The following is a 21,496-nucleotide window of genomic DNA, read 5'->3' as shown; positions in this document are numbered from 1 at the left end:
ATAAATATTCCCAGACTTCAATGATATTATACTCATTTTGAAGAAGAATACAAACAAAAGATGTGTTTCTGCGTAACAAAATTATATCACAATATAATTATTCGGGTGAAACATGGCCATTGCACGCAACAAGAAAATTATTATATGATTGATTACACAATGGAAAAAGCAAACAGTGCTCGAACCATCAAGGGACACCCTCCAATTTTGAATTTCCCTCGACTATTCCATTACCCGAACTTAGTCAAATCATACCATTATATGTTTGCTAAATATGAATCTAACATGTCCCAGATTAGTTTCTCCTAACAAGTCATCCATCTCAGAGACTGTAGTGTCCTCCCCACTTCAAAATACCGACCGAACTAAATTAGCTCTCCTCATCAACATGATAATTCTCGACGGCACACCGGAGACCCACGACTCCTTTCCAGCCAAGTAACAATGCACGAGTCATGAAATAAGTGACCACATGTCATCTTTATCAATCTCTTCTCACCATCGTGGCCCCCCCATAAATCTTCCAAACACATAACACATGACCAAGATTTGCATCCGTTGGAGCACTAAAATTCTCAGCATTCAACTTCTCCACCGCTTCCCTTGACGCCCCACCAGCTTCCTCGAGTAGTACTGGAACTGCTGCTGCTTGTAGACGGTGCTGCATCTCCTGCAATAACAATCTCAAGTCCAGTTCTTGTTGAAATTCAACTGTGGTGATTTCCAGATTCACTCCCACGTAGAACTTCTTCACGTACCCTCCAACTACAGGATGCCTCGCGCAATGTCCTGCGTGGAGGTGGGGTCCACATTCAATTCAGTGAGAGTAGCCTCTACGGAGGCCTGCAAGAGTTTGGGTCGGTGGAGGAATGCGAGTGCCACCGGAACAGAGTGGGACCAGACCACGCCCTCATTGTAATCGGCAACATCCCCTACGAGGCTTCGAGCGTCAAGGGTGACGAGCTGGTGTTTTCGAAGTATCAAAACGTCAAAGATGCCCTCAAGTGGGTAGACGTAGGTGGGATCGCTTCTGCTCCACATGTCCTCAAACTTCCAATACGCGCATGGTCGGGTACGATGAGAGTCTCTCGCCAGCGCCATTGCACCGTGAGACTTGCTGATGTTCTAGCAGAGTCGACTAAGATGACAACGAAAACCTGAATTGGTAACGGAACAATATATAGAGGGAACTCTTTGTGGTGGGCATGTATCGAATAGAAAGAACTTACACGTGATGGAATGAGTTTAAATATCGAGTTTCGAAATCCGATTAGGAAATTTTCCAGTTTTAAAAATTTTTATTTCAAGCAGGAAGGAGAAGAGGATAGATGAAGGGCTTGTTTGGTTTTAGGATAGTATTTTATAATTACAATTCTAACTTAAGTCTATCCACTACAAAACAAAATAATTCATACAAAGTCAAAGAGTGGGCCTCATTTATACCACTTTTTTCCACAACAAAACAATATAACTCATACAAAATCAAAGAATGGGCCCCATTTATTCCACTCAAAATCAAAATCAAAATCTGATTTTAAAATCCTACTATGAAACCAAATGCAACCGAAATATTTGGAACTGAAAACTGTTCAGAGAAGGAAAATTTCCGTTTTTGTAAATGTGAAATCTGCGTAGTTTCTAATTCAAATATAATGGTCCGGATTGGATTGATGCAGGTAAAAGTAAAAATTGATCGGAAGAAGGAAATTTCCACTCTTTTCTTTTGATAATGCCGTCTTTTTGATAGCATCGAAGTTTAGAATTAACCTTAATTAATCCCCACGACTCATATGAACACCTTACAAATTACGGGACAAATCAGTCCGATCAAAGTCATGTGCCTGATTTAATAAAAAGTGTTCTCCAGGTTAATTTCTAGAATGACTTGAAATTGAAGTTATAATAACTCATAAGCTCTCTTTTTTTTAATGTGTATATATATATAAAAGTTACTCTCTCTGGTTTTTTTTTTCCCAACGACATATAAGTTGAAAAGATTTCTTATTAATTTATTAAAGGGTAAAGTACAAAAACTTCACATAAATTACACAATGTATTTTTGTTATGGACAATTAGCTCTATACTTCGTTAGTCATGCGAGTTACGGCGTTAATTTTATTTTTTCATTTTTAATCTTCAATCTTTAACCTTTTAATCATTTTGATTCTTAATTTTTTTTTATCATTCATATCCTCGACTTTTCATTTTTTCATTTTAGTCCTCAAAAAAATCGAAAGGGAATAAGGGGTCAGAGCCACCCATCGACGACTCCGACTTCTCCACCAAGGTCCTGGCATCCTCCGTGGGTACTACGACTCGAAGTTTCTGGTAGATTGGAGGGTTGGGGCCGCCAATGGGCGACTCCAACCCCTCCAACGATGTCGCCGGTGTCCTTTGTGGGTACCGGCGACCTCAGTGGAGGAGGGGTCGGGGTCGCCGATTAGCGGCCCCAAACCCCCAATCGATCAGGGACTCCCCAGTCAGAGTTCCCGATCGATTGGCAAACTGGAGCCGCCCATCGGCAATCTCGACCCCTCCACCGAGGACGCCGGCAACCTCGGTGGAGGGGTCGAGATTGCCTATGGGCAGCCCCGACCCCTCTTTCCCTTTCGATTTTCTTTTAAGGACTAAAATGAAAAAGATGAAAAATTGAATATAGGAATAATAAAAAAAAAGATTTATAACCAAAATGATTAAAAAACTAAAGATTGAAGACCAAAAATGAAAAAAAAAATTAATACCGTTACTCTTATGGCTAACGGAGTATATCATAGATAGGCTAATTGTTCAAAACATAAACACATTATGCAATTTATCCCTACCCTAAATCATAATGTGATTTTTGTACTTTTCATGTTATTAAATTATAAAGAGATTTTTACTTAAAATGGCACATGGTTTGTCCGTTTTGTCAAATCTATTCTATGGTTTATTTTTTGCATCAAATCTATCCCGGCGTTATCTTTTTCGTCGACATCTAACGACCGTACTGATGTGACACGTGGAGAGATAGTGGGCCACACTTGCTACGTGGGCGCCACATCGACATGGCCGTTAAATGTCGACGAAAAAGATAACGCCGGGATAGATTTGATGCAAAAAGTAAACCATGGGATAAATTTGACAAAAAAAAGCATAGAATAGATTTGACAAAACGGACAAATCCTGGGTCATTTTAGATAAATACCCCAATTATAAAATAAGGCCATCATTTTAAATGACCAACATACCCGGAAGAAAGCACCTACAAACAGACCTTGAAGTCTCCAACAAGAAATAATTTTAGAAAAATACAGGCAAGAGTATCCTCTAGCTAGTGTGTTAATTTTTCCACTTAGTCTAATTACGAGTAAATTTATATATACCTAATCTAAAACAGATTTAAATGTCAAAACCCATGATGCATACACAGATTCGACATTGGTCACTTTGATGCTCAAATAATCCTTAAACATGCCACATGGGAATTCTCGGCCTTCATTCAAACTCCATGAAAAATATTCAAGGATCAGTGTCAGAATCGGAATCTGATTCAGTATCAGTGTGCAATTCAAACGGTCTGATCCTATTGGTATTTGCTTCCAAAGGGGGCAGGCCGTCATCTTCACTGCAGTCCGAATCATTCTCTTTTTCTTCTTCTGCTTCCGATGTCTGTGCCTTTAGGTTATTGTTGGGCTCATCCGACGTCGGGGACTTGAAAACTTCAGGCCTGCATGGCATTTCCCGATCACAGAATAAGATGGAATTTCTCAAAGCCCTTGCACCAGTACAGCAAATGACTGAACTCCAACAGAATCAAATCAATGAAACTAGTCCATCTCGATATAAATATTAGCTGAGTACATTTTCCGATAGAAAATCAAGCTGACATTCAACCTTGCTGTAGTATAAGATCAGAAGCACTGTCCTAAGTTCGTAAGAGCTGGGGTAATTGGAGAAAAAAGGACATACCACTGAGGAGACTTCTGAAGTACTCGGACTTGATCATAGGAGAGGACTCGAGAGACAATACAAGCCACTTTGCTGCCTGACTCGAGTGCCTTTTCCTTTGCGCTATCATCAACAATAATAAAGTTCCCTATAATACCATAGGTAGAAAGGAATTATATATGTCACAAACATATATATACACACACATATATATTAGATGTTCATATTTCCAAATCATTCCTTAAAATGCTGTCAATCCACAAAGACTTGTGTAGTTTATGTCGATAGTGATGAAAAAAAACATTTGAAAACCGAGACTTCTTAAGAGTGAAACCGTGTTCTAGTACGAGGAGGACCGACTAGGCATTCCGCTACTATTCATGGTTTATAAGCAAGCGAGAATTTCCGGAATCGTCATCAATCAGAACCCTCGGGAGAATACCTCGCTTTATCCACATGGTCTTCTGAAACTTAGCCGGAAACAGGGCCAGCGAATTCTGGCCTTTTGCATCCGTCACCTGAAAAACCAGAGATAACACAGAGGAAATAGCATAAGCAAGCCAATCATTATCTGTAAGACCAGCAAACTTGTTTTCAGAGTTGTCCATTCCCTCCCCATTCTCCAGTTATTCAGAAATCTGCCAGTTGAGGGCAAAAAATTTTCTAACCCAAGATGATATCGAGAGCTCCAAACTACCGGCCGAAGCAACAACCCATCTCAATTTGAGGCAGAAAGAGATGGACATGCTTTTATAAACAGAATAGCAGGGAATGGGGATCGTGCATGTGTTATTATCAGATTATTAAGTGACCGAATCAGACCTCAACAAGATTGGAACCTCGGAGAGAGACGACTTGCACAATGCTTTCCCCATCTTGAAGGGTCACATCTTGTTCCTTCGTTGCTCTCTGCAGATTCTTCCTCCCCGCTTTCATAGCCATATAAACCCCTACTTTTGTTCGCCGAGGGGGTTTCTCAGTCAAGCTAGGTTTCGTCTCCGTACCCGATTTTTGGCGGCTGAGGTTGGCTATGGCTATTGCTAGCGCCAAAAGTCAACAACCAGCAATTTAAAGGCCAAATTACATCAAAAAATAATTATCAAATTATACTTTCGCTTTTTTTTTTCCTTTTCTTTTTCTTTTCCTCAGATTTGTTTCGTTTGCACCTCTGTGCTTCAAGATTATGGCTGGAGATGCGGGTCTGGTCTCGAAGGCTTCCGCGGAAGGAGCTGGGAGGGAGGGGGAAGGTTAGCAGCGGGCGAGGCGAGGCAGAGGTGGGAAGAACGGCAGAGGGTGCGAGGCGCGGCCGACAGTCGGAGGCGGAGGCACGGCAGCCGTGGAGTTTGAGCAGCGGTTGAGGGCAGGCGGAGGCGGAAGCAGAGACTGGGAGGAAACCGCAACAGGGACGCGTGGATATGTGAAGGAGTGTTTTATTTATTTATTTATTTATTTTCTTTTTTGGAAAATTACATTGGTCGCATTAAGCTCTGCACGCGCCTAATCTTTTTCTTTTTGACCAACTATGTCCTAGGGAAAATGTCCCCCCTGCCGTTACTTTTGTAGTTAGATTTAACGGAATTTCACGTGGATCTCACAGTCACAATAGAAATTTTTTATATATATAAAAATAAATAAGAACTCGTCCATGCTTACCACATGGCGGGTAGGGAAAAAATTTTCATACATGCCCATTTCTTTTTTATTTCTAAAAAAATTTAGTTTGTTTTTTCATATATTTTTTTTCATTTTTTATTGGGAGGGGTGTTCGGATTTTGGTAAATGAAGGGATAAAGACGAAAGATAATAAAAGTTCGTGGGAAAGTCTTGAAAATGAGAAAAAGTTATTTAAATTGAAGGAAAAAAATGTATAAAAATAATAGACTTCATGCCAAAAATAAGTTATATGTAAAACATCATTAAAATAAATAATAATCAATTTATAAGTTTATAGGAAGAAAAGTGGCTTAATAAAGGGTAGTTTCTTGCAAATAATATTTTTTTTCTTTTCTTACCTATATGTGCTTTAGCTAGGCTAATCTGGGTCTCTGAGAAAGAGGGACTTCTTATTTTCTTAAAAAATAATTAATTAAATTGACTATGTATGTGATTTCTTAAGAGTTAATACAACTTCTTCTTCTTCTTCTTTTACAATGGTCGTCTTATTGGTCATTTTATTCAATCTCTTATCATCATAGTGATAATAGATGTTCGAAAGTGATTTTGAGCACTATATATTTTATTCAGAAAAGTTAAGTTTCTAAGGAGTAAGGACTACCATTTATTACATTTAGATTTTGTTATACCTACTTATATATAACGAATTAAATTGGTTTTAGTATGGAGTCATTTTGAACTGCCATATTGTGTCATAAATTTTTTGATCATTATTAAATTTATTTCCTCCTACTTGTGCTTACGCTTTTGGAGACATTTTTCTATTTTCTACCTATTCCATTGTTAATATTTCCACCTTCATATTTATAAGATAATTGTAGAAAATTTTCTCTTCTTCATTGTAGAGCCTTATTTTTTTGATTCATTTCTTTATGATGAGTTATTTTATAATGAGTTGTAAGTTTTTCTTTGAACACTAGAAACTTTTCTCTTGTAATCATATTTTTCTATCATATTTCTCATTGTGAATTTTAGTCACTACTCATATCACATTTGTGGTATAGTCTTTTATAATACTTTTCCGGCTTTATACTAAGTCTTAACGGTTTTCTTCTTATTAAAGATATCAAAGAATTTTTTTTCCTTATATTTCAATATCCTAACAAACATATGTTAAGCAAAAGGTACGTTATTTAAAATGGTAGGGAATTAAAACGGTACGTTATTTATTACATTTATAATAACGATATAATAAAGAGAAAGGAACCCCATTTTATTAATTTTTTGAAAATATAAAAAAATAATTTTTACAAAATTACCTATTTGTTTATGTCACAAATGGGAATAGGATGTCACTTGGGGTAACTTTCCCTTATCTTGAAAATACTCGTTTTAAAAGTAAAAATTATAAATTAAAAGTTAATAGGTGTAGAGTAAGTTAAAAGGTCAAAGGAGAAATTTTATTGTTTTTTAAGGGAAAACTACACTTTTGCCCTTTACCTTTACCAACATTTCTATTTTCATCCTTTTTCTAATTTTAGTTCCATTTTCATCTTGTACCTTATGTTACTTTTTCTATTTCCATCGTACGTTAACTTTTCTATTAAATATGCTCACTTGGATCGCCGAATGCGATCCATGTCTACATTTACATCTTCCTCTTCATTGGGTTTATTGTAATTCTTTTAAGGAAAAATATTGATTTTATTTTTTAATTCAAAAAAATTTCCTTTAGACCCCACTCTTGCTTGATTTCCCAACTCATTCTTCTTAGCTCCCCTTCGATTAGAACTCCACACGATCCAACATAGGGAAATTGTAATCCTTTAATCCTCAATAACGCTGAGCTCAGGGGAATCAAGTGCTATTGATCAATGACTTTGCAACAATGGAGGATTCTTCTTCTACCTTCGAATTCGAGCGAGTTTCCCATCTTGTCCTGATTACTATTCTCCTATCCGAGTTGAAATGGCATTTGATCAAGTTTGCCGATGTTGTTGACTCGAAGGAGGCAAACCTTAATTCGAAATTTTAAATTTTTTGACGTTTATGGATTGAAACCCTAATTTCTGAAATTTGTAGTCAAGATTGCTCATGCCAAGTGATTTTTGTTTAGATGCGATCTTTCTACAATCAGAGAACATCTTCTTATTCACATGATTGTTCCCAATAATGGCTTAGCGGAATTTTTGTTATCGATATACATTCTTGATGTAACTGATCCTAGTTGAATAAAATAGAAGTTTGATTGGTGGTAAAAAGAAATTGTTAATCTACTTTTTTAATAAGTCGGGGATTCTGCTTTGTTTGGTAGTTTTGCTTAGATCTTTTCTGAATTTGGAAAATTGGCTTGGCATCTCTACATGGGACAAAAGAAGGAAGCCCTTGTGTGTTGATGTACTCGCTATTGCTCAGCGTTCATCTTCTTCTATCTTCATTGTCTTCTCCTGTGTTTAATTGATTATTTTCATTCTTTAGGTTTTATTTATTTTTTCTCTAACAAATTAATAAGCTAATGGGAGGAAGATGCATATTTTCATTTTGATGAGAGAATTTTGAACAAAACCAATAAAGGGGACCGCCAGTTCGATTCAATGGGAAAGAATTAATCCACATGGCTCCTTTTTATGATGCGGATTGTCTATTAGTGTCCAACTTAGTACTACACTTAACAGAAAAATTAACGGTAGAATAAAAACAGAAAAGTAATGCAAGGTACGGGACGAAAATTGAAAAAACAATTAGAAAAAGCATGTAATAGAAAAGCATGGTAATATAAAGGACCAAAAGTGTAGTCTTCCACTTAAATGCGTTTTGCAAAGTGTACGGAAACGCTCTCAAAGCTTGCTAGCAGGCTAGCGTGCACGTGACGTCGGAGCCACGCACGTGATCCCTAATTCGTCCTTCTCAGTCGTCCAACAGAGCTATCTCTCGACTTTGTGGTAGGTTTCTGGCGCCACAAGGCCTGCAAATGGCCAAATCAGCCCGGGAAATGCCAGAATCTTCTTCACACATGCTAAGAAATGTCGCCCCAAGTCATTTGATGTCCGTCTCTGAAGAGAAATCGGCTGCAAAGGGTCCGCTTAACTGGAAAAAGGTCTTCCCTAAGGTAAATCAAAGCTTGGAATTTTTCGAAGGTGTTGAGCACAATAATGTTAAACCTCCATCAGAGTTTCTGTAGATAGGGGTGAATCAGTGGAGCAATACCCTAATCGGACGATTTCTGAGCAAGTCGCCTGAATTTGGGAAAGTAATCTCGGTTGTCAATGGGTTTTGGGGGAAGCAGGGGAAGGTAAAGGTTAGCAAATGGGTTCTCTCTTTATTTTCCAATTCCCAAGTGAAGAGGTGATGACATGGGTTCTAGAAACGGGACCTTGGCATGTGGAAAAGAAGTTCCTTATCCTGCAGAAATGGAGCCCAGTTTTCACCGAAGAGGACCTACGCTTGAAGAAAATGCCTATTTGGGTGCAATTAAGAAAAATTCCACTCCAGTATTTCCATCCCAAAGGTATAAGCTATCTTGCAAGTGCCATTGGCAAGCCATTGTACATGGATAGAGCTACTGCTCTTCAATCACGTTTAGATTATGCAAAGGTTTGTATAGAAGTGGAGGTTGAGAAGGACATCCCATAAGTCTTGAATGTTGATTTGGGCAATGAAAGGTATTGGTGGATATTCCTTGGCTGCCAGAAAAATGTGATCGTTGCATGGTGTTTACGCATTGATGTAGCAATGTAGTCTCAGAGGAACCAGTAGGAGCTCCTGAGTCTGTTCAGGGAGGAAGCCATGCGGAAGAAGCCACTGTAGCCCTTACTGCTCATGAAGCCATACCAGGAGGAAAGGCCCCTGCAGGTGATGATATATGTGTTGTAGCTGATTCCTATGAAACTGACTGCCTTTTTGGAGATGAAAATGGTCGTGCAAGGCTACGAGAAAATCTGAATAAGGAGGAAATGTCAAGGGCTTCTGACATAGTCGACGAAGAAGAGACTCCGGGAAGTGTTGCGAGCTTAGAAGATGAATGGGAGAGAGTTGCTAAGGAGAAAGGAGCTAGATTGAAGGATACCAGTAAACCGAGAAGTGCAGGGGTGGAAATGTCGCAAACAACTCTAAAAGTGCAAGGCACAAGGACGTCGAGGAGGGGCAAAGGACGTAAACCTCCTAAGCTACTTTCAATGTAATTGCTTCTTGGAATGTTAGAGGGCTAAATGACCCTCTTAAGCAGAAAATGGTTCATAAGTTCATGAAGGATCATGACATAGGGGTTTTTGCCATAATTGAAACGCGGGTAAAAGAGAACAATTGTAAAAAGATTGTAGATAAGTGGAGAGGTTGGTACTTCGTGGATAACTATAACAACGGCAGATTGTGGATAATGGTACGCGAGGACTTGCAAGTGCAAATACTAGGCAAGTCCAGTCAATTTATACATCTCTTGTTGAATGTTCCAAAAGCAGTTGGCTGGATTGCAGTTACCTTTGTGTATGCTTCAAATGATTTGATGGAAAGAAGGGCATTATGGAATGATTTGAAGATGTTGGTTGGAAGTATGAGATATAGCTGGAGTTTGATAGGGGATTTTAATGCAGTTAAAGAACTGGATGAGGTCAAAGCAGTTGGAAGGGATGTAGTTATTGATCAGAGTATAAAGGATTTTGCTGATTTCATCGCCTCTGCTGAGCTTACGAACCATCCTTTCACAGGTTGTTACTATACGTGGAGTAACAAACGACAAGAGGGATTCCAAGCCAGGAAATTGGACATGGCACTAGTTAATGACACGTGGTTTCAACGGGATATTGTATCAACTGTAGAGTTTCTTGCCCCCAAGTCTTTCTGATCACAGTCCAACTCTATTAAGATTTGGTGATAAGGAGAATTCTGGCCCAAAGCCATTCAAATTCTTTCACTTTTGGGCCGAACACCCGGAGTACATGGAGCTAGTGGGACGGGTTTGGTCAGAATTTCAAGAGGGTGATCCAATGGTTGTGTTGTATAAGAAACTGAGGAGCCTCGAGAGGCATCTGAGAGACTTTAATATAACCAAATTTGGGAATGTGCACTCGAGGGTTGCCGAATTGCATACAAAGCTTGATAGGGTTCAAGCCTCTCTACTGGAAAGTGATGGGGTGTCCATTGACATTATCAAAAAGGAGATGGACTTGAGGATACAGTTGTTAGAAGCTATTGACAAAGAGGCTATTGACAAAGAGGAGAAACTCTTGAAGCAAAAATCCATAGTGGCTTGGCTAAAAGATGGAGACCAAAATACTGCCTTCTTCCACAGAGCAGTAAAGGAAAGGAATGCAAGAGCCACCATTCGGGTTCTTTACTCCACTTCAAGGGATAAGTTGGAAGGGGTGCAGGAAATCAAAGCGGAAGCAGTGAATTTCTATCAGGGCCTCTTAGGCAGTCAAGATGCAAGAGTGAGGGTCTCGGCTGCACAACTCTCTCATATCCTTAAAAGGAAGGTCTCTCATTCCAAATCTCAATCACTCATGTCACCTATCACTGAAGAGGAGATTAAAGCAGCTTTGTTCTCGATGGGTAATGACAAGTCCCCTGGCCTGAATGGCTTCATGGTATTCTTCTACAAGCACGCTTGGTAGATAGTTCAAAAAGATTTTATTGGTGCAGTGCAGCATTATTTCTCTACAGGTGAGCTTCGCAGGGAGGTAAACTCAACAATTATAACTCTCGTTCCAAAGAAAGAAAAAGCTGATCGCATGAAGGATTTTCACCCTATATCATGCTGTAATGTGGTATATAAGTGTATTACAAAGGTACTGGTTAACAGACTGAAGTGCTCCCTGATGTTATTAGCATGAACCAAACGGCGTTTGTACAGGGAAGGAAAATTTATGATAATGTTTTACTTGCTCACGAGCTTATGAGGAATTATCATAGACATGGGGTCTCTCATCGTTGTGCCATAAAGATCGATCTCATGAAGGCCTTCGATTTTTTAAATTGGGATTTTATTCTTAACAGCCTAAAAGCGATGGGATTTCCCCCTACTTTTTTGTGGTGGATCAAGGGCTGCATCTCGTCCCCTCATTTCTCAGTGGCTATCAATGGGTCCTTAGCTGGCTACTTTGCAGGTCAGCGGGGACTCAGACAGGGGGATCCTATATCCCCTTATATATTTGTCATTGCCATGGAGGTCTTCTCAAATCTTCTGGATACTGCGGCAACTGAAGGTGGAATTGGTTTTCACCCAAGATGTAAGTCCCTAAAGCTGACCCATCTTTGTTTTGCGAATGATTTGTTCTTATTCACAAATGGCTCTAGGGAATCTATCATTGCTATTCTAAATGTATTGAATACCTTCTATTGTTGGTCTGGTTTGAAGATGAATCCTGAGAAATCTAAGATCTTCATGGGAGGCATTAGTGAGGAAAGTATCTGTGAATTGGTGCCCTGTTCTGGGTTTAAGAGAGGCACTTTACCTGTGCGTTACTTGGGGCTCCCTCTTGTTTCTGGAAAGCTCTCTGCAAAGAATTGTGAGTCTCTAACAGAGAGATTTGTGAAAAGAATAAAGAGCTGGTCTGTGAAATATCTATCTTATGCACGTAGAGTGCAACTGATAAACTCTGTACTATTCAGTATGGCTGGCTACTAGTGCTCTCACTTCATTTTTCCAAAAAAAGTTATGAAACTAGTACAATAGAAGTGTAGATCCTTTCTTTGGAGAGGCCTCGAGCAGCATACAGGCGGAGGGAAAATCAATTAGGAAGCTGAATGCCTCCCAAAAACTGAAGTTGGTCTTGGCATCAAAGATCTCACTTTGTGGAACAAGGTATGCTTACTCAAAAATCTGTGGTCTCTCCTAGTGAATTCTGGATCTCTTTGGGTGGCTTGGTCTGCTAAATACTCAATCAAAGGTTGCAGTATCTGGTCTTTACAGCAACCTGGAGATTGTTCATGGAATTGGAGGAAACTCATGCAACTTAGAGCTCTGATGTTTCCTTATATCACTTACAGTATTGGCTCTGGTAAGAGTGCATCCTTTTGGTACGATACTTGGCTCCCGGTAGGACCATTGATTAACTTCTACTCTAGGGGATCTCAGTGCTTTCCGTCACTTCAGGAACATGCAACCGTTAGTAGGGTTCTAGTTGGGAGTTGTTGGCATCTGCCGAGGATTTTGGACCTGTAAGCTGCTCTTATTCGGGACCTAGCTGCTGCAGTTGAACTCTCCCATCAAGATAGAGTCGTATGGACACCCCACAAATCTGGGCAATTTTCTATAGCTATTGCCTAGAAGTGTCTTAGAACCAGAGGATTGAAAATGGAATGGAGGAATGCAATTTGGTTTGAAGGGCAACTGCCTCGATCTTCTTTTATAAGTTGGCTATGTGTGCACAATAGGTTGAACACTAAAGACCGGTTATTGAACTGGAAGATTCCGCTAGCAACGATTGAATGTGAGTTTTGTAGTATGCAGCTGGAAACTCGTGACTACTTATTTTTTGAATGCCCAAATACTCAAGGAATTTGGAGAAGTCTACTTGCTAGACTTGGCTTGCACAGACCCATCGTGGATTGGAACACGGAGCTCTGTTGGATCTCTTCTCTTCGTGGCAAAAAGCTTGATGTTATCTGTCTCAAGCTTCTTTGGACTCATTACATATACTGCATTTGGAGGGAGAGGAATGCTAGACTTTATAAAAAACGAGTCTCGCCACCAGCAACTTTAGTTTGGAGGATCATTGCAGATGTGCAAGCGAAGTTGTCCATTCATCCTCGAGTCTCATTTAAGATTGTACATTCTGTCTTAGCGGCTCATCTGCTCCGCCCTTTTGATGTTCTTAGTAGCTAACTGTTTTTTGGGGATAGTCTTTTGTGGTAAATATTTTGGGTAGTCTTCTTAGGTTCCTTTTCCGTAAGGTTATACTAGTCCTTTTGATGTAAATACTTTTGAGTTTATTGAAATTTCGCCATTTATCCAAAAAAAAAGTGTAGTCTTCCATGTTTTTCAATGACCATATTTTCTCTCCATAGCTCCCCACCCTCGTGTCTCTCCCTTTATTCTTTCCCCTCTCTTTCCTTTCTCTCATCCCTTCATGTTCCAATTCTCTCAGCTGCTCTTACTCCTTCATCTTATAATTTTCATTTTTTTTTAAATTAATCATTAATATTTTAGTTAATGAAATTAATTTGTTTCTTGGTCTACATTCGGGACTACGGAATGAGGAGGAGAGACTTGTGAACGGAATTGACTACAGAAAAGATTGTTTCATTACATGGGTGATCACTCTAGTTTGTTTACAGGCTTTATCGGATGTGTCCTTGACAGTCTAACTGCGTTATTGACTCCGGTTTGAATTGATCCGGCGAAGAATGATCAATAACTTGGCTATTCTAGGGCTGTGTTGTGATGCTGGATGGCATTTATCGAGTTCTCAATACGGTGGAAGTTTCAAATGCGCAAAATTGAAGTCTTTATGTTTTTCTTATTAAACCATCTGCGATCACAATTGCATGGTTGTCAAGGGGCGTGAAGAAATAGTGGTTCTTCGAACCAAACCAAAGTACATGAACTGGAAAAACTTGCTCTTTAGGTATCAAATTTACTGTAGAAAGATGAATGCAGGAAATCAATTCTGCTGGTTTAAGTCTTTAAACAACGATTAATTTTGTCTCTGGTTAAGTCATAATCACTTAACCATCTCGAAAATACAATCCAGAATCAAATAGCTTGGAGAATAGAGTATCGGGGAACTTAATGGAGCGAACTGCAATGGTGTGCTTTCTTTAGCAACAATGCCAACAATGCGTACTTCACTTTGGTCCATTTGACACAACATAATAGTATTAAAATAGATTTGATTGACATAACAACTTAAAATCTCAGAGAAACGTCGTATCACCTTTTCTACTTTGGCGCAATCGCAAACATTCTTGGTCCTGCATGGAGTGTTGTCTAATGCACTCGTGGTGATCCCGGTGGATATGCTGTGTTTTTCTGTCTGTAATACACCCTCTTGAACATTTTTTCTATGTGTATCCGTTTTTGTTTATCAATGGATATTCAATGATTAATGAGCAAAAAAAAAAAATTAATGCCCTTGCCCCGCATTGTTTCAACCAGAAAGGCGATCGCGAATATTCCTAGTCCTATCATCTTGGACATTTTTCTCTGTATCCGTTTTTGTATGCTAATGGACATTCATTGATTAGCAAATAATAATAATAATAATATAATGCTCTTGCTCCGAGAACTTTTCTGAATTAATTTAGAGGGTTGTTAGAACTTAAACCCAATGGTTAATCGAATTCAAGACAAGAAAGAGAAACCGTGTAAATTCAACAATAGGAGGTGGAGATGCAATGGAAAGATCAAAATATCCTGAACAAATGAATATATATGTAGTAAAAATATTGGCAATTTTCATTTTGTCAATAGTAAAATTCAGCTTTTAAGAAAAAAAATTCATTGTACTAAGTCACGGGCCTCCATTGTAATTGAAAAAAATTCATGTTTCGAGGAAAAGCTAAAATGGAAATTGAAAATATAAAAATAAATTCTGTTTTTAGAAAAAGCTAAAATAGAAATTAAAAAAATAATGCTCTTGCTCCAAGAGCTTTTCTGAATTAATTTAGAGGGTCGTTAAAACTTAATCCAATGGTTAATCAAATTTAAGACGAGAAAGAGAAACTGCATAAGCTCATTAAAAAAAAAGGAGAAACCGCAAAAATTCAACAACATGAGGTGGAGATTGCAATGTATAGATCAGAATATCATGAATAAGTGAATATATATGGAGTAAAAATATTGGCAATTTTTATTTTGTCAATAGTAAAATTCAGTTTTTAAGAAAACAAATTCATTATACTAGGCTTACGAGTGTCATTTGTAATAAAAAAAATTTCATGTTTTTAGAAAAAGCTAAAATGGAAATTAAAATATAAAAAATTCTATTTTTAGAAAATGCTAAAATAGAACTTAAAAAATAATGCTCTTGCTCCAATAACTTTTCTGAATTAATTTAAAGGGTCGTTAAAACTTAAATTCAATGGTTAATCAAATTCAAGACAAGAAAGAGAAACTGCATAAAATTCAAAAATATGAGGTGGAAATTGCAATTTATAAATCAGAATATCTTGAATAAGTCAATATATATGGAGTAAAAATATTGGCAATTTTCATTTTGTCAATAGTAAAATTTAGTTTTTAAGAAAAAAAATCATTGTACTAGACTCAAGGGCCTCATTTTTAATCGAAAAAAATTCATGTTTATAGAAAAGGCTAAAATGGAAATTTAAATATAAAAAAATAATGCTCATTCTCCAAGAACTTTTCCGAATTAATTTAGAGGGTTGTTAAAACTTAAATCCAATGGTTAATTGAATTGAAGACGAGAAAGAGAAACTGCATAAATTCAACAATAGGAGTTGGAGATTGAAATTTATGGATCAGAATTTCCTGAACAAGTGAATATAAATGAAGTAAAAATATTGGCAGTTTTTATGTTGTCAATAGTAAAATTCAGTTTTTTTTAAAAAAAAATTCATTATACTGGGTTCACGGGCTTCCCTAGTAATCGAAAAAAAATATGTTTTTCGAAAAAGTTAAAATGGAAATTTAAAATATAAAATACAAATTCTCTTTCTAGAAAGAGCTAAAATAGAAATTAAATATAAAATAATGCAAATCCGGGGAATCAAACGGTCAGTACCGCGGGAGGGTTCTATGATACTGCTACACCAGATACGCTCTTTGATGTTTGATTACCCATTCATATTCTCGTCATAGTTTCCTAATATAAAATGCCCATCCGGAGAAATGGGATGCCCATTTCAAAAAAACTAGTGAATGGGCCCCCGCATTTCGTTGCGAGGCCCACCTTTTATTTTTATTATTCATAAAATAAAATATATGATTTTAATAAATAAAGTAGAAATTAATTTTTATAATATTGTTGAGAACATAGTGTTTTTTTCTCCCATAGATTATGAGAAATATGTGTTAATGTATTAACCTATGTCTCTCATAATCATTATTTAGATGATTGATATATAATTTTCTATGTAAAAAATGACTATTTATCTTTTAACATTAACGACATGATGAAACTCATGCTCTATCAATTGATGTATATATTATAATTTATTTCCTCAAATTTAATATGAAATCTATACTGACACATAAAGCAAAAAATTACCATTTGATCTCCCTTTCGCTTCTTTGAAATACCGTTATTACATAAATTATTTGAATCATTGAAGTTATTTTAGTAATAAAATAGTAAATAACCGCTGAGGCTTTTAACTCACTATCCCATTTGAGAAAATGAAACAACCTACCTTCAAATGTTGTCCAATCAAAGTCTGTTTCTACGGATCAAGTTAAATAATTTTAATCATCCTTATAAAGAAAAAGACAAAAAAAGTGTAGAAAAGGCCCGTACTCGCTTCTTGATCGAGATGGCCAAATTTAAGGCTCCTCGATCCTAATAGACCAGGTTTAATGTTTTACTTAATAGCTACTGAACTTTTGTATATAATTAATGCTCTTTTAAGAAAAAATTGATTTGAAGAAATAAACTTCTACAATAAAAAGAAAACACTTCAATAATTGAATTGAGGATGCTTGTGAAATTCTTTACGTAGTTAGTGGAAAATTCATTCAACCCTTTAGTCTAATCACTTTTAGATATTAATTTTAAAATATATTGGATACACCTTCTATTATAGATTTCCTCTCCTCACATAAAATGTATACGATATGTGTGACCAACATTTCGTCATTATTGTTATATATATCTCGGTCCGAACAAATTATTTGCATTTACAAATGATTTAATGAAAAAAGTATTTATATAGAATGTATTATTAATTTTTAATTGACTTGAAAAATATACATGGGACTTATCCAAAAAAGAATAATATATTCATGGGAGCATTAGGTTGAGGTGGGATTTGAACCTTTGATCTATATGTGCTTAAGGAAAAAAAATCCCTTCTTGAGCCAACTCAAACAAATATGCCATTGAAAAGTTAACTGCAAAAGACATAATAAATTAAAAGGAACACATAAAAAATTGGAAGAAAATTTGATGTTGTGACATGTGTCCCCTTTATGAAAGAGTTTTAGTTTATTACAATGACATGATACTATGATATGATATGATGGTTTTCATAGTGTAATTTTATTAAAATAATTAATCATCAAGTTATTAAAAATGTATGACCATAAATGATATATATATATATATATATTCGGAATCTCAATTAGGTCCCAACCAATTCAATAAAGTCAAGTCGGCTCACTAAGGGGTAAAGTTCTCACAACGTGAATTTTTTTGTATTCATAAGAACTTTAATTCGAAATATTACTTAAATGAAACAAGCGTTAAACCGCTTGAACCTACTCACATTACGTACCTTCCATCCTTTGGGGATAGCGTGTCAACCATTATAAGAGAAGTCTACCTGCTCCCGCGGGAATCTCTCCCTCATCATCTGGAAGTCGGCTACAGGATTTTGGGCCATTCTGGAACTCGGCTGGGGATCGACCGTACTTGCCCTCTATGTCGTCAGAGAATTGGACGACTGATTAATAATCTGGCCTTAGGGCGAGGAAATTATTTTCCATGGATCGATGATTTGTTAGTCTTTGGGACCAATTACATTTGTAATTCTGCTGTGGTCTGGTTCCTTTCGTTATACATATATATCGTAGAGTACTGATTAGTGTGTATCTAGAATTGGACGTTTTGGGAAGATGGCTGGTTCAGAGAGAGATACCCCTATGTACAAATCTCACGTTAATATCCAATTAGAACGATCAGATGACAAATTTTCTGACAATCTCATTAAGTTCTTTATGAATATTTTTTATCCAATTAAGGCAACAAAGAAAAATGTAAATTGGTCATCATATGCATCGTATTAATGATATAACATGTACAGGAGCACCAGCTACCATTTCTCATTATATATACTTCAAAATATTGGTTGAATGCTATCCAGTTTCAGTCAACATATAGAGGAAAACATAAATTCGAATCTCGATAAGCGCACTCAGTGAAAAGAGAAATTTTTAATATTTGATCTTCCGAAATTGCGAGAGGAATGTTTTCAATACATAAATATATATATATATGTATTTATAGCACTTGCAAATTACTATGCACATCTAAGATAATAGATACATCACCAGATAGAAAGAGTTACGATGATAACCTCAACATCGCCATATATTCCCTCAAAATGATCCATGCAGAGTCACACTTATTTAAGACCATATATATTATCTATAATATCAGACAATGCATTAGAGTCCCGACTTAGAATCAATTATGAGGCCAGAGGTGCACCGGGAGCCCTCTCGATGGGATAGGCATGGGATCGAACTTGATCTTCTGGCCAGGAATCATCAATTTCCAATGGAACTTATTGATCACGCAGTGAAGGAACACAAGGATTACAATTTGGGAATAGTTCTTGCCCTTACTCATCCTCGGCCCTCCTCTGAAAGGTACAAAAGCATTTGGTGGAGAAGCTCGATAAAACCTCATAGGGTCGAAGTCACGTTCTCTTGGAAAGACACTAGGGTCTTTATCGTTTGGGCTCCAAAGCAACTGCATGCATTTGCAGCAACATTTCAGTGATTAGGAATTTAATTATGTGGAAGAAGACTAATTCGCACTCGCGATGATCTTCTTTTGTGCAGAATTAGTTCGTATATAAAATCTAAACTAGCCCCAGGTCATCCTCACGGATTCTTCTGCATCAACAGGCCTCGGCCCAGCAGTGGGCGATTACTCGGTGTCACCAGTGGGCAGCCTCCAACACTAGCGGAGCTGCCAAAATGCTGGCCATCATGAGCTTTTGTCTAAGTTGGCGACTGAATGCCGGAAGTAGGCATCAGTCACTTGTTATAGATGCTGAAGTCATAAAGTCCTGTATGTCATTATCTCCAACATAGTGAGGTAATCGATTAGTCCGGATCCATTGGGTTTCCGAATATCAGGTGGTGTACCCAAAAAAAAAATGATCTAGTAAAAATGTACAATGAATAATAAGTTTCCATCCTTTAGGGATGGTGTATCCACAATAAGAGAAGTCCTCTAGGGGCAACCTTAAAAGAACCAAGGACTGGAGGGACGAGTCTTACGACTTCGCAGACCACACTCCATGAGTCACCTTGCAATACTTATCATATACATGGGGCATCTCTCCAAGGACCTTCATGAGTGATACTATGGCACTGCTAATGGCTCGTACGTAAGTAGAAACGCCAACAATTTGCTCATAATCTCATCATCACTCAAGAACCTCCCGTTTTCGAGCAAATGCGATAGCAAATCATCTCGGATTCTGGAACCAGGATCTAATTTTCTCTTTCTGATTATCTCACAGAGCTCGCTGCGGATCTTTTTCACTGCCTTATTTGCTCGGTAATATTTTGCCGGGAATATTGAAAGGAATGTTGAGCACCCCCTCAAGAAATTCGTAATGCAGATGATTAAGCCTTGACATGCATGCACTGGGGGTCATGAATGCTCATGAATAAACGACATTCCGTTTCGAACATGTAGTGTTTGGCCACTGAGTAGGCAGGCACTGTTAGAAAACCCTAGATCAAGCGCAACGAAAATAGAAAATTACGGTTTTTAAAAACTTTGGTTCAATCTCATCAAACCCGATCGTAATATAAATCGATCTAGTAAACACTTCCATCGAGTTAGACAACAAGAAATTGAATATATTGGTTTACCTTTATCTTACCCTTCAAATCAATCAGATTGCAATCAACCGTTCAAGCGCCTGACCTCTAGTTCGTCCACATGAACGGTTATTTGCCAAGAGGATTCCTCCACACAATAGAGGAAATCCAATCAATGATCACCGGCTAGAACATTACTCCAAGGACATGGCAAGGAGAAGGGCCGGTCAAGGACACCACACAGGTCTAGAGAGGACCCTGCTTGGCCGCGGTTGGTCTCGGCTAAGGCTGGTCGACGGACCTAGGGTTGCTCTAGGTCAGCCGGCTCTCACTCTCTCTCACTTGACCGCTTGGTCAACTGAGTTCTCAAATTAGATTAATGCAAGACGACTATATCCTTTATGTAGACTCTTGAATAACCCTAGGGACTAAATAATAATTAATAATTAATCTACATTAATTATTTAATCACCATTATGTCTTCATAGCTTAAGTTATCTAATAACTTGTCTCACAAGCCATACAAGTAAAAGACCATAATGTCCTTGACTATAATTTCCACTTATAAACAATCTATTTTAGGAAACTTTCCAAATAAGGATACTCTCATATTTCCTCAAGTGGATACACTCACGATTCAGTATTAACTTTGAGATATGCTAGCACCCTTGTGACCACATTGCAAGTCGTATCTGATAATCCATCTCTAATTAACTGTCTTAATTAGAACCGATTGATCTAGGCTTTCACGCGTGCTATTGTGTGTGACTTATTAGGTTCATCACTGAGAGACAATGGGATTATAACATCAACTCTTTGACATTACCGAAACTCTTTCCGAAACCAAAAGAACAATTCCTAAAACACCCTTCGGTTCCCAAAGGCCATGAGTAACACCTAGTAGCATATCATGACAATCTAAAATTAATACACTCTTATGAACTAGTGACTACACATCATATGTATGCATATCCTTTACTACAGAATCTCGATCTAGCTAGAGTCATGGTGAATGTCAAACTCTATAGATGATCATATGGAATCTCTCGTTTCCATTCTTAGATCGATATAACTTAAGATAGAAACTCTTTCCTGTTTAAGTTCAACAGCCTTGGTTAAGGACTACTTGATTCAGAATCAAACTCATATCCATAGGATAATTTCCCCGCTTACTCAAGTTAGTAAATCTCGTCTTGATCAATCACACGTCTCCATATACAGTTAACTAGGACCATACATGTTGGATACCTATGCAAAGCAGAGGTATATAAACAG

The 21,496-nt window shown here is 37.5% G+C and overlaps 2 protein-coding genes across 2 annotated transcripts; one reads left to right on the top strand and one right to left on the bottom strand.

Moving 5' to 3' along the window:
* Window positions 1–3,173: 3,173 nt before the first annotated feature.
* Window positions 3,174–5,360, bottom strand: LOC116194309 (probable RNA-binding protein EIF1AD). Its single transcript, XM_031523092.1, has 4 exons — window positions 4,753–5,360; window positions 4,373–4,448; window positions 3,952–4,078; window positions 3,174–3,709 (listed from the first exon to the last, which is right to left on the bottom strand). Exons 1-4 carry the CDS (start codon window positions 4,870–4,872, stop codon window positions 3,502–3,504), a joined length of 531 nt encoding a protein of 176 aa, XP_031378952.1. The 5' UTR covers window positions 4,873–5,360; the 3' UTR covers window positions 3,174–3,501.
* A 5,118-nt stretch (window positions 5,361–10,478) lies between these two features.
* Window positions 10,479–12,506, top strand: LOC116193812. Its single transcript, XM_031522560.1, has 3 exons — window positions 10,479–11,149; window positions 11,536–12,047; window positions 12,436–12,506. The coding sequence occupies exons 1-3, from the start codon at window positions 10,479–10,481 to the stop codon at window positions 12,504–12,506; spliced, it is 1,254 nt and encodes a 417-aa protein (XP_031378420.1).
* The last annotated feature ends 8,990 nt before the right edge of the window (window positions 12,507–21,496 follow it).

Source organism: Punica granatum, chromosome 2, assembly GCF_007655135.1.
Source record: "Punica granatum isolate Tunisia-2019 chromosome 2, ASM765513v2, whole genome shotgun sequence".
In the NCBI taxonomy this organism is placed as follows: domain Eukaryota; kingdom Viridiplantae; phylum Streptophyta; class Magnoliopsida; order Myrtales; family Lythraceae; genus Punica; species Punica granatum.
Note: the sequence above shows the minus strand (reverse complement) of the source record. Positions and strands in the feature narration are given on the sequence as shown.

Bases quoted from the DNA above. Each gene is read 5' to 3' on its own strand.
- LOC116194309 (XM_031523092.1), bottom strand. From the start codon at position 4,872: ATGGCTATGAAAGCGGGGAGGAAGAATCTGCAGAGAGCAACGAAGGAA. The intron at 4,449-4,752 runs GTCTGATTCGGT...CTGGTTTTTCAG, and splicing joins GAGGTTCCAATCTTGTTGAG to GTGACGGATGCAAAAGGCCA. The intron at 3,710-3,951 runs GTATGTCCTTTT...AATGCCATGCAG, and splicing joins CTTCAGAAGTCTCCTCAGTG to GCCTGAAGTTTTCAAGTCCC.
- LOC116193812 (XM_031522560.1), top strand. From the start codon at position 10,479: ATGGAGCTAGTGGGACGGGTTTGGTCAGAATTTCAAGAGGGTGATCCA. The intron at 11,150-11,535 runs GTAGATAGTTCA...TATTCTTAACAG, and splicing joins TTCTTCTACAAGCACGCTTG to CCTAAAAGCGATGGGATTTC. The intron at 12,048-12,435 runs GTGAGTCTCTAA...CAAAGGTTGCAG, and splicing joins AAAGCTCTCTGCAAAGAATT to TATCTGGTCTTTACAGCAAC.